This window comes from Mirounga angustirostris, unplaced genomic scaffold (assembly GCF_029215605.1).
Source record: "Mirounga angustirostris isolate CCGP_5_RB_7025 unplaced genomic scaffold, mMirAng1.0.hap1 SCAF_1, whole genome shotgun sequence".
Classification (NCBI taxonomy): Eukaryota; Metazoa; Chordata; class Mammalia; order Carnivora; family Phocidae; genus Mirounga; species Mirounga angustirostris.
Genome location: NW_026991709.1, coordinates 204,559,691 through 204,572,083, shown reverse-complemented (window position 1 = coordinate 204,572,083; position 12,393 = coordinate 204,559,691). Strand labels below are relative to the sequence as shown.

The 12,393-nt window shown below is 41.9% G+C and overlaps 1 protein-coding gene across 1 annotated transcript; it reads right to left on the bottom strand.

Annotated features, from left to right (window-relative positions):
• Window positions 1-9,308: 9,308 nt before the first annotated feature.
• Window positions 9,309-10,268, bottom strand: LOC123834825 (olfactory receptor 10H2-like). Its single transcript, XM_045863853.1, has one exon. The coding sequence runs from the start codon at window positions 10,266-10,268 to the stop codon at window positions 9,309-9,311; it is 960 nt and encodes a 319-aa protein (XP_045719809.1).
• Window positions 10,269-12,393: the final 2,125 nt, after the last annotated feature.

Here is a 12,393-nt window from a genome sequence, read left to right as displayed (position 1 = left end):
ACTCTTGTGTTTTACTTGAATCTATCTGGGGGATGTGTTGGAGGGCACAGTAATATCTCAGGATGGCACAAAGAGAGATCAGGATATGTGTACCCTCTTTAACAGATGAGAAATATTGGTGGACATCACTCATGAATGAAGGAGTCACAGGCAACTTTAGATCTGTCTGAGTCCCATGCTGCGGTTTGGGAATACTATATATCTGGACATCCAAGAAGAGGGACTTTGTTGGTGTAAGTTCATACTCAAAACTGTGGCCAGATATTTGGGCTGCAGGCAGAAGATGTTTTTTAATAGTAAATGTAAAAATGGCTATCACATATGAATACCTGCTGTTTGCCAAATGTAGGAAGGGTTTCCTGTGCATTCACCCTTCTAAGTCTCAAAATAAACTATTATTTCTGCTCATTTAGATATGACCCACATCTATTACTATTCACATTTTTGAAAGGCAGAAAATGTAAACCTGAGAGATGATTTGTCCCCAGCCACACTGCCCTGAAGTGGTGAAGCAGGAATCCATTACAATCTGCATGTGAGTGGGGTTGGTGATCAGGAATGCATCTCTCTCAGGTGCCTGCAGAGAGAAATGTGGTCCTGACTGGGAGAGGAAGGCTGTCATTAGAAGGAATAGACACCTTTCAGGGAAGAGGGCAGGTACAAGGAAGAGGACAGGTACAGCTGCGGGCGCACACCGCTTTCACACAGCCAGAGAGAAATACTGATTCCAGAGAAGTTACAGAGTTGCTTTGTCACATCAGCACTGACAACGAGACCCTGGGGTTCCATTTCATTATTTTACAATATTGGTGTAAATGACTAATGCCAACCCATCACACCTAAGATGTCCTTTTCCAGAGCCTGTGACTATGTTCCCTTACCCAGGAAAAGGGACTGCATGCAGATGATATGCAGTTAAGGATCTGAGACAGAAGAATTACCCCGGATCATCCAGATGGGTCTGCTATAATTGCAAGTCTCCTTCTAAAAGTGGGCAGGAGGGGTCAGACACAGAGAGAAGTAGGGGATGTGACACTGGAAGGAGGCATTGGAGTAACTGAGCCAGGAACCTTGTGCTAAGGAATGCCTGCTGCCTCTGGAAGCTGGGAAAGCAGGAGACAGATTCTCCCCTGGATCCCCTGAAGGACGCGGCCCTGCTCACGCCTGGTGACCCTGATTTTGTCTTCTGGCCTCCAGCATAGAGGATAGATGTGTGTGGCTTTAAGTCACTAGGTTTATGTGCTTTGTTATAGCAGCCCTAGAAAACTGACTCGTGAAATGGCATCCTGTCATTCTATGTGAATTGTTTCATGACAGAATTAGTTTCAAGTCAGATTCTTATGCCATTCTTCTTTATTGAGAAGACTTAGGGCATGGAGATCATTCATGAGAAGGGCTGAGTATCCTCAGAAGTCCATCAGCAAAGGTGAAGGAGTCCCGATAGCTCGGCTGCAGGATTTGCTCATTGGCGGCAAGGCCCCTGTGGTGTGTTGTGAGGATACATGTGACCATGAAGCTGTAGGGTACCCAGCCCAGGGCCTGGGGACCCAGCCTCCGTGAACACTTACGACTCTTCTATTTGCTGAGTCCTTCATTTCCATAGAATGTGTGGAAAGTGGCTAAGTTTGCCAGTAGGGAAAAAAAGGTAAAACCACAGCTCTTGGCACTCTTAGAACATTTTGCAGCCTTCACATGGCGCAGAGACCTTGCTATCTGCACTTCATTGAAGTTCCTATGAATTATTTTTGAATAGCGTGATCGCTGTACAGCACACATTGGTATTCTATTCCCCCGTGAATCTCCCCATTAGCTTGTAAGCTCCTTGGGGTCAGGGTCTCTCTCTTGCTTACCATTGTACCCTACTATGCTTGACACAGTAGGTACTTAAATATTTGTTAATTGCCTGAAAAACTCAATTTAGTGAGTAAATAATATTCTAGTGCAACTACAATATATTATAGATCATAGTATGCTATAAGTGTATTGTTCCATTATACAAAACACATATATTAAATTATATGTAGTATATATTATATACTATGATACCATATATGATAGTATATATAACATATAATATACCATATTAATATGGCACATATTAACATGATAATAATATATAATATACAGTGTATATTTTATATATTATATGATATATATTATATACCAATATATAAATATAATTAATACAATTCCATAACATAATTATATTATAACAGTGATATATGTAACCATATGTTAATATATTATATTGTATTATATTATATGTATGTTACATATTATTATTGATCAATTATAATGAATTTTTATATAACATATATAGTTGTTACATATAATATGTAATATGATTTAATTATTATAAAATGCTATAACATATAATTATCAATATAACATATAATAACACAGTATATATTTTTATAATGTATATGATTATATGTTAATGTGATTATAAGATGTAATATAATAATAATTTAATGAAATATAATACTACATAACATATAATATTACTTTATAATATCAATAGATATAAAGAGACTTATAGGAAGAAATAAGGTACCAACCCAACGTTGGTTTGGGGTTTTTTGGGAGCAGTGTTTTAAAACAACTCAGATTTATTTAACTCATGCAGATAACATGGTAGAGTTTTGTATAAAAAGAAGAAAGCCACCACGTGATACTTACTAAGACTTGCACACAGCTCAAAGGTGATTCAAGCATACTGGGCATAGCGATGTGAGATGTGCATTAACTTTTCAAAGATGGAATGCCAACCAGCACCAGATTGTTCCAATTCAAATTTTTTATTAGCGATCACAGTATAAATTTTTTAAGGAAAGACTGGACTTGTTATTTTTTTCTTGAGTTTTCCCTTCCTACTTAGAAAAACAGCTAGAGGCACTGACAAGCTCTGAAGTAGGACTCAGCCCAGGTGTGGCTGGATACAGACCCTGAGCTTCTCCCACCGGGATTTTAGAATAGTAGTCATAATAATTATTAATACTATTTTGAATTCTTACTATGCTCCAGGACCCGTGCTGAGCACTTGAGGTGCATGATCTTACATAAACCCCAAGCAGCTCTGTGAAGCACAAACCATTACCATGAACACCATGTTGCAGAGGGACTGGCCATGGTTGGGATGGGTGAGGGACTCCTCTTGGAAACCTTCCCAGACAGGGCTCAGGGGAGACCCTGAGTCATATCCACTGGGCCTTCTTCTCTCCTTCCCCAGCAGGGATGGCCACCATGGAGGGGCTACAGCATAGCTCGTGTCTGAATTCATCCTCAAGGGTTTCCCAGCCAACGGTAGTGGAAAACCTAAACGGTTTTTATATGTAATATAAAGAGGGTGATATATATAAACATGCTGCTAATGTTTGGCAAATTACCAACCGGAATAGACAATTCACCAGTAAAAGTTGGGGAATTAGGTATTGAACATTATGTCAAAACCAATGATGTAATGTACGTTGGCTAACTGAATTTAAATTTTTAAAAAGTTGCGTAATTGGGGAGAAAAGGGTACTACGTAGCAAAGGAGAACACAACTTTCAAAATACAGATAAAAAGCAGAATTTGAGAAAAAGATTCATTCAAGACATGGGAACCAGGGCACTAGATATTGCTTTGCTACTTTATGAAGCTTCCCGAGTAAGAGTGGCTGGAGTCGGGTGGGGTGGGAGGGATGGGGTGGCTGGGTGATAGACACTGGGGAGGGTATGTGCTCTGGTAAGCGCTGTGAATTGTGCAAGACTGTTGAATCTCAGATCTGTACCTCTGAAACAAATAATGCAATATATGTTAAGAAAAAAAAAAAAGAAGAAGAAGAAGAAGAAGGTAGCAGGAGGGGAAGAATGAAGCGGGGGAAATCGGAGGGGTAGACGAACCATGAGAGACGATGGACTCTGAAAAACAAACAGGGTTCTAGAGGGGAGGGGGGTGGGAGGATGGGTTAGCCTGGTGGTGGGTATTGAGGAGGGCACATTCTGCATGGAGCACTGGGTGTTGTGCACAAACAATGAATCATGGAACACTTCATCTAAAACTAATGATGTAATGTATGGGGATTAACATAAGAATAAAAAAAATAAAAAAATAAAATACTATATAAAAAAAAAGAAGAAGAAGAAGAAGGTAGCAGGAGGGGAAGAATGAAGGGGGGGAAATCGGAGGGGTAGACGAACCATGAGAGACAATGGACTCTGAAAAACAAACTGAGGGTTCTAGAGGGGAGAGGGGTGGGAGGATGGGTTAGCCTGGTGATGGGTATTGAGGAGGGCACATTCTGCATGGAGCACTGGGTGTTATGCACAAACAATGAATCATGGAACACTACATCTAAAACTAAGGATGTAATGTATGGGGATTAACATAACAATTAAAAAAAAAAAGAGTGGCTGGAGTCAGAGGTAGTGACAACTGCACATTGGAAATACCACCTACATCTCTTCTGTCCTGGTTGGTTTGATTGCCTGCCCCGAAGGGCCAGGTTGTTTGAGGGAATTTCACTTGCTGCATGGATGAAACCCCCTTTTGCATTTCTGTTCTTTACTCTAATTCAGGGTGAGATAATGTGAAGAGGAATAGACTCCCAAGGAATGGAGACTTTCCTCCTGTGTCCACGTTCAAGTGAGATCCAGTAGAGAGGTGTTCACCAGATGGATGCAGTTCAGCAAGGTCATGGCAATGATGCATTACTAGAGGTTTCATATGCAGATAAGGAAGAAACCTTACAATTGATGTCATGGGGAAACTCCTTCTAAAACGACTTTAACACCTGTGTTCTCTGCATCACCTTCTTCACCAGGCTCTGAGCCATCAGCTCTCTCTTTCCCTAAAGACACCATCATTAGTTTGGGGATTAAGGTAATGCTGGCCTCATAGAATGAGTCTGGAAGCTTTCCTTCTGTTTCTATTTTTTGAAACAGCTTCAGGAGAATAGGTATTATTTCTTCTTTGAATGTTTGGTAGAATTCCCCAGGGAACCCATCAGGCCCTGGACTCTTGTTTTTTGGGAGGTTTTTGATCACTGCTTCAATCTCGTTACTGGTTATTGGCCTATTCAGATTGTCAATTTCTTCCTGTTTCAGTCTTGGGAGTTTATAGGTTTCCAGGAAGGCATCCATTTCATCCAGGTTGCTCAGTTTATTGGCATATAGTTGTTTATAATAATTTCTAATAATTGTTTCTATTTCCTTTTTTAAAAATGTTGTTTTATTATGTTATGTTAGTCACCATACATCATTAGTTTTTTTTTGTTTGTTTTTATTTTTTTTTAATTTTATGTTATGTTAGTCACCATACAATACATCATTAGTTTTTGATGTAGTGATCCATGATACACTGTTTTCGTGTAACACCCAGTGCTCCATGCAATACGTGCCCTCCTTAATACCCATCACCGGGCTAACCCATCCCCCCACCCCCCTCCCCTCTAAAACCCTGTCTGTTTCTCAGAGTCCATAGTCTCTCATGGTTCATCTCTCCTTCCGATTTCCCTCCCTTGATTTTTCCCTTCCTTCTCCTAATGTCCTCCATGCTATTCCTTATGTTCCACAAGTAAGTGAAACCATATGATAATTGACTTTCTCTGCTTGACTTATTTCACTTAGCATAATCTCCTCCAGTCCCATCCATGTTGATGTAAAAGTTGGGTATTCATCCTTTCTGATGGCTGAGTAATATTCCATTGTATATATGGACCACATCTTCTTTATCCATTCATCTGTTGAAGGGCATCTCGGCTCCTTCCACAGTTTGGCTATTGCGGACATTGCTGCTATGAACATTGGGGTGCATATGGCCCTTCTTTTCACTACATCTGTGTCTTTGGGGTAAATACCCAGGAGTGCAATTGCTGGGTCATAGATAGCTCTATTTTTAATTTTTTGAGGCACCTCCACACCGTTTTCCAAAGTGGCTGTACCAACTTGCATTCCCACCAACAGTGTAAGAGGGTTCCCCTTTCTCCACAACCTCTCCAAAATTTGTTATTTCTTGCCTTGTCAATTTTTGCCATTCTAAGTGGTGTAAGGTGATATCTCAATGTAGTTTTGATTTGAATTTCCCTGATGGCTAATGATGATGAACATTTTTTAATGTGTCAGTTAGCCATTTGTATGTCATTTGCAAATATATTCTCCTGTTCTGTGGGTTGCCTCTTTGTTTTGTTGACTGTTTCCTTTGCTGTGCAGAAACATTTATCTTGATGAAGTCCCAAAAGTTCATTTGCAAATGACACTACAGACAAAGGGCTGGTATCCGAGATCTATAAAGAACTTCTCAAACTCAACACCCAAAAGACAAATAATCAAGTCAAAAAATGGGCCAAAGACATGAACAGACACTTCTTCAAAGAAGACATACAAATTAGGAGAAGGAAGGGAAAAAGTGAAGGGGGAGGGGAATCGGAGGGAGGGATGAACCATGAGAGACTATGGACTCTGAGAAATAGACTGAGGGTTTTAGAGGGGAGGGTGTGGGGGGATGGGTTAGCCCCATGATGGGTATTGAGGAGAGCATGTATTGCATGGAGAACTGGGTGTTATATGAAAATAATGAACTGTGGATCACTACATAAAAAACTAATGATGTATTGTATGGTGACTAACATAACACAATAAAATTAAATTAAAAAAAAAGACACTATCACTACCAGCAATAAGATCTTTACCTTTCTTCCACTGTTCCCTTCCTCACCCAGCAGAGCTTGCAGCCCTATCAGATGCAGTCACCACTTCTTTCCTTTCCTTGACTAGGTGCCTCTCTCTGTTCCACTGCTAACTTACAGAAATTTCTCTCTCTTCCCTCCCCTCCCCTGCATTCTCATACCAAATGCTGCACTCAGAAATAAGTCTATACCTATGATTTCAAAGGCATTGGGAAATTATAAATAACAAGCCATTTTTTTGCTGGCACAAATTGCCCTTTTTCCTTTTTTTTTTTTTTACAGGTTTTTAAGAATAAAAAGATGCTATATTAAAAGTGCTGAATATCGTATAATGCCCAATATATTGTATATACTGACATGATGACTATTATTAGTTTTTACCATTGCTGTACCAGCAACCCAAGAGCTGGAAATAATATTACTGTTTGCTGATTGCATCTGAATAATGTATATGCCCACACATGTGTGTGGTGACTCCCCTTTCCCCACTATGTAATCACAGGTCTGGGTATTTGATGGCAGTTCATACAGGGTCATTTTCAAGGAAATTGCAACCACATTGAACCAGTCAAATCTAAGATTCAGCCCCTACTTCATGCTATGTACAAAAATTAATTCAAAATGGAGCAAAGGCCTAAATGTAAGAGCTAAAACTATAATGTTCTTAGAGGACAGCATAGCTGAGCATCTCCATGACCTTGGATTAAGCAATCATTTCTTAGACATGACACCAAAACCATAAGCAATGAAGGAAACCAATACATAAATTGGATGTCATCAGAATTAAAATCTTCTGTACTGCAAAGAATACCGACAAGACAGTGAAAAGACAACTTACAGAATGTGAGACAATACTTGAAACTCACCTATCTGATAAGGGCCTTATAACTAGAAACTATGAAGAATTATTACAACTCAACAAAAAGACAAACAAGCCAATTTAAAAAACAGGTGAAATATCTCAACAGCATTTCTCCAAGAACACATAGAAATGGCCAACAAGCATGTGATGAGATGCACAACATCATTACTTATCAGAGAAATGAAAATCAAAACCACCATGAGATACCACTTCTTACCACTCAGATAGCTATAACTAACAGGACAGGTAATAACAAATGTTGGCAAAGATGTGGAGAAATTTGAACCCTACTTCGAGGCTGGTGGGAATATAGAGGGATGCAGCCACTTTGGAAAACAGTCTGGAACTTTCTTTAAAAATTAAACATAGAGTTACCATTGGATCAAAAAAATCCACTCCATAGTATACATGCAGGAGTGTGAAACCATATATTCAAGAAAAAAGGGTACACAAACATTCCTAGTGGCATTATTCAAAATAGCAAAAAGTAGAAATACTGAGAAGTTCAGCAAGCAATAAACGGACAGATGAAATATAGTTATGTCCCATTATCAACAATGGCCAAACTATGGAGAGAGCCCCAATGTCCAATGAGTGAGGAATGGATAAGATATAGATATATACAACAGAATATTATTCAGCAATCAAAAAAAATGAAATCTTGTCATTTGCAAGATGGAGCTAACGCTAAGTGAAATAAGTCACTCAGAGAAAGACAAATACCATATGATTTCACTCGTATATGGAATTTAGGAAAAAAAACACATGAAGGTATGGGAAGAGGGAAAAGGGAGAGAGGGAAAAAAAACCATAAGAGACTCTTAATGATGGAGAACAAACGGAGGGTTGATGGAGGGAGGTGGGTGAGGGATGGGCTATGAGGGTGGTGAATATTAAGGAAGGCACTTGTGATGAGCACTGGGTGTTGTATGTAAGTGATGTAAGTGATGAGCCACTGAATTCTACTCCAGAAACCAATATTGCACTGTATGTTAGCTAACTAAAATTTAAATTAAAAAAAAGAAAGAAATACAGTATGTGCACACAATGGAATAGTATTTGGCAATAAAAAGGAATGAACATCTCATACATCCACAACATGAAGGAACCTTGAGCACATTGTGCTAAGCGAGAGCACTCAGTCAAAATGGGCACCTAGTGTAATTCTATTTATATGAAATGTTCAGAACAGGCAAAGTGGAATGAGTAAGTCACGGGGATGAAAGGTACAGCATAGGGAATGTAGTCAAAGGTATTATAATAGCATTGTGTGGCGTCAAATCACTATGTTGTACAATTGAAACTAATATAACATCGTATGGCAACTACATTTCAATTTTAAAAAATTAAAACATATTCTGAAAAAAAAGTGGTTTCCTATAGCTGGGGGTTATGGGAGTTGGGGAAGAAATGGGAACTGAATGGGTAGGGGTTTCCTTTTTGGGTGACAAAAATGTTTCAAATTGATGGTGGTGATGATCACATAACTCTGAATACACTATAGACCAACTGAATTGTGTACTTTAAATGGGTGAATTATATGGCATGTGGATTATATCTCAAGAAAGCTGTTTGAGTACAAATAAAACTAATAGCCAAGACACAAACCAAGGGAGGAAGAAGAAGAAAAGTTCACATTTATTGAGCACCTGCTAGGTCATGGGTGTTGTCACACATCTTTTTACCAATCTTACTAGGCAGACATTGTAAACCCCATTGTACAGGTGAGGGTATGGTCCTCCTTCTACCTTCTTCTAAAACCACCTTCACACTGGCCACTTAGATGCTGGAGGGATAGAGTTTGCTGAGGAAGGTCTTCTTCATGGCAGTCTTCAGCTCCTTGTTCCTGAGACTGAAGATGATGGGACTGAGGAAGGGTGTGAGGATCGTGTAGGTGATGGCCATCAGGGTGTTGCTTTCGTGGGAGTGCAGACCCTTGGGCTTGAGGTAGATGATAGACGCAAAGCCATAGTGCACAATGACCACAATAAGGTGGGACGCACAGGTGGAGAAGGTTTTGTGCCGGCCCTCAGCAGAGGGGATCTTCAAGATGGCAACCACAATTAAGGTGTAGGAGAGGAGGATGAGGAGAAAGCAACCCAACAAGTTGGTGATGCACACCAGACCCACGCCCAGGGCCACTATTGGTACATTAGTTCCACAGGCCAGCTTCAACAGTGGTGGCACATGACATAAAAAATGCTGGATTTCATTGGGTCCACAGAAGGTGAGGTGGAAAGTGGCTGTGGCCACCACCAGCCCTATGACTGAGCCACCAGCCCAGGACGAGGCCACCAGGCAGGCGCAGCCACGGGGGCTCATGAGCACATTGTAGCGCAGGGGGTGGCAGATGGCCACGTAGCGGTCGTAGCCCATGACGGTGAGCAGGAAGGAGTGGGTGAAGCCAAATGTGAAGGAGAAGAACATCTGGCTGACACAAGCCGCAAAGGCAATGGTGCGGTGGGTGAAGAGCAGGTCCACCAGCAGGCGTGGAGTGATGGCCAAGGTGTAGAGGATCTCGGAGATGGACAGGGCACACAGGAAGAGGTACATGGGCGTGTGCAGGCCGCGTTCGCTCCACACAGTGGCCATGATGAGCAGGTTCCCCAGCAGGGTGAACAGGTACATGAGCAGGAACAGCAGGAAGAAGACGGGCAGGAGATGTGGCGGGAAGGTGGAGAAGCCCACGAGGATGAATTCAGACATGGAGCTGTGGTTTAGGCCCAGAGTGGTGGCCATCACTGGGTGGGAGAGAGGGAAGGCGGCCTGGTGGGCACGAGTTCTGGGTCCATGCTGAGCCCGGCCCAGGAGGACTTCCCCGGGGGTGGGGGGCCCTCACCCCCCACACCACGGCCAGTCCCTCCATGACCTGCTGCTCATCATGACTGTCAGTGATCCTCGGAGCTGCTTGGGGTTCACGGAAGATCGTGAGCCTCAATTGCGTAATGCAGGCCCTGGCACATAGTAAGAATGCTGTAAAAAATAATACTGATAATAATAATTACAACTACTGTTATTACTGTCATTGACTCCATGCACGACCAGCCGGCTTTCCTGCCTTTGAGCATGCTGGCCACTCCATGCTTCTCTCCATCTCTGTGATACCAAATCCTTCCTGAATTTTAAGTGCAAGCGACTCCCTGATTGCTATCTTCAGCTGGAGGTCACCTCTCCTGTGTGGCATGGAGAGGATGTAGGCTCTGGTTAATTCTCAGCATTATCCCTTACTGGCTCACTGGGAACATGGAATAATCATCCTCATTCCACAGGGCTGTAGTGGCACTAAGGTGAGGTGATGCCCGTTCAGCTCTTAGCTACTATTGTTGTTGTGTGGTCTAACTTGCGTGAGTCCCCCACAAGGATGTGGCACCGACCAGCATTACCAGAGTCACATTCTCTGGGCACTCTATCTCTGGTCACTCACCGATGCTCTTCTCTGAATCTCCTTCCTTCTCCTCAAGCCCTACCCACTCTCCTATCCCCAACCTCCTGCTTTGTGGAGCAACCAAGGCTCGCAGCGGTTCTCTCATATCCTTCCCTGAGTGGCAACTGGCTCACATCTGCCCCAGCTCCCCGTGAGGACAGCTCTCCTTCCAAGCAACTGCTCCATCCAGTGTTACTGGTCTGTCTTTCTATCTTTCTTCCTCTCTCTGCCATCGACAGACTTGATGCAAAAAATGCAGGATGGGGGCGCCTGGGTGGCTCAGTCATTAAGTGTCTGCCTTCAGCCCAGGTCATGATCTCAGGGTCCTGAGATGGAGCCCCGCATCCGGCTCCCGGTTCCACGGGAAGCCTGCTTCTCCCTCTCCCATTCCCCCTGCTTGTGTTCCCTCTCTCGCTGTGCCTCCCTCTGTCAAATAAATAAATAAAAAATCTTTTTAAAAAAATGCAGGATGGACCAACAGATGAATGGATAAACAGAAAGTGGTATCCATATGATGGAATATCTTTTAGGCATACAAGAGCATGAAGTACTGAACATGCTACAACATGGATCAACCTCAAAGACAATATGCTGAGTGAAAGAAACCAGCCACAAAGACCACATATTGTATGATTTCATGTATTTGAAATATCCAGAATAGGTAAACGCATCAAGACAGAAAGCAGATTAGCAGTTGCCAGGGAACAGGAGTTCCAATGAGGAGTTGCAATGGGGAGTGACTGTTAAATGGGTTGCAGATTTCCTTCTGGGGTGGTGAAATCTCTTGGAACTAAATACAGGTGTTTGTGGCACAATATTGTGAATGGTTAAATGGCACTGAGTTGTGCCATTTAAAAGGGCAAGGAGGTAGAGAAATTAGAACTCTGTGCATTGTTGGTGGGATTGCACAGTCGTGCAATAGCTATGGAAAACAGTATGAATGGTCCTCAAAAAATTAGAAATAGAACTACCTATGTGTCAGCCATCCCACTTCCGGATATATATGCAAAAGTGGCAAAAGCAGGGTCTGGAAGAGATATTTGCACACGCCTGTGCAAATAGAAGCACTAGTCACAATAGCCTTGAGGTAGAAATAACCCCAATGTCCATTGGTGGATGGATGGATAAACAAGATGTGATATATCCATACAATGGAATAGCATTCAGCCTTGAAAGGAAGGAAATCCTGTCACATGCCACAACACGAAAGAACTTTGAGAACATTATGCTATGTGGAATCAGCTAGTCCCCAAAAAGGAGAAATCCTGTATGATCCCACTTATGTGAGGTATCTAAAGCAGTCAAATTCATAGAAACAAAGTAGAATGGAGGTTGCCAAGGACTACAGGGAGTGGGAAACTGCAAGTTTTGTTTAATGGGTATAGAGTCTCTGTTTTGCAAGATGAAGAGTTCTGCAGATCTATTACACAACAATGTGAA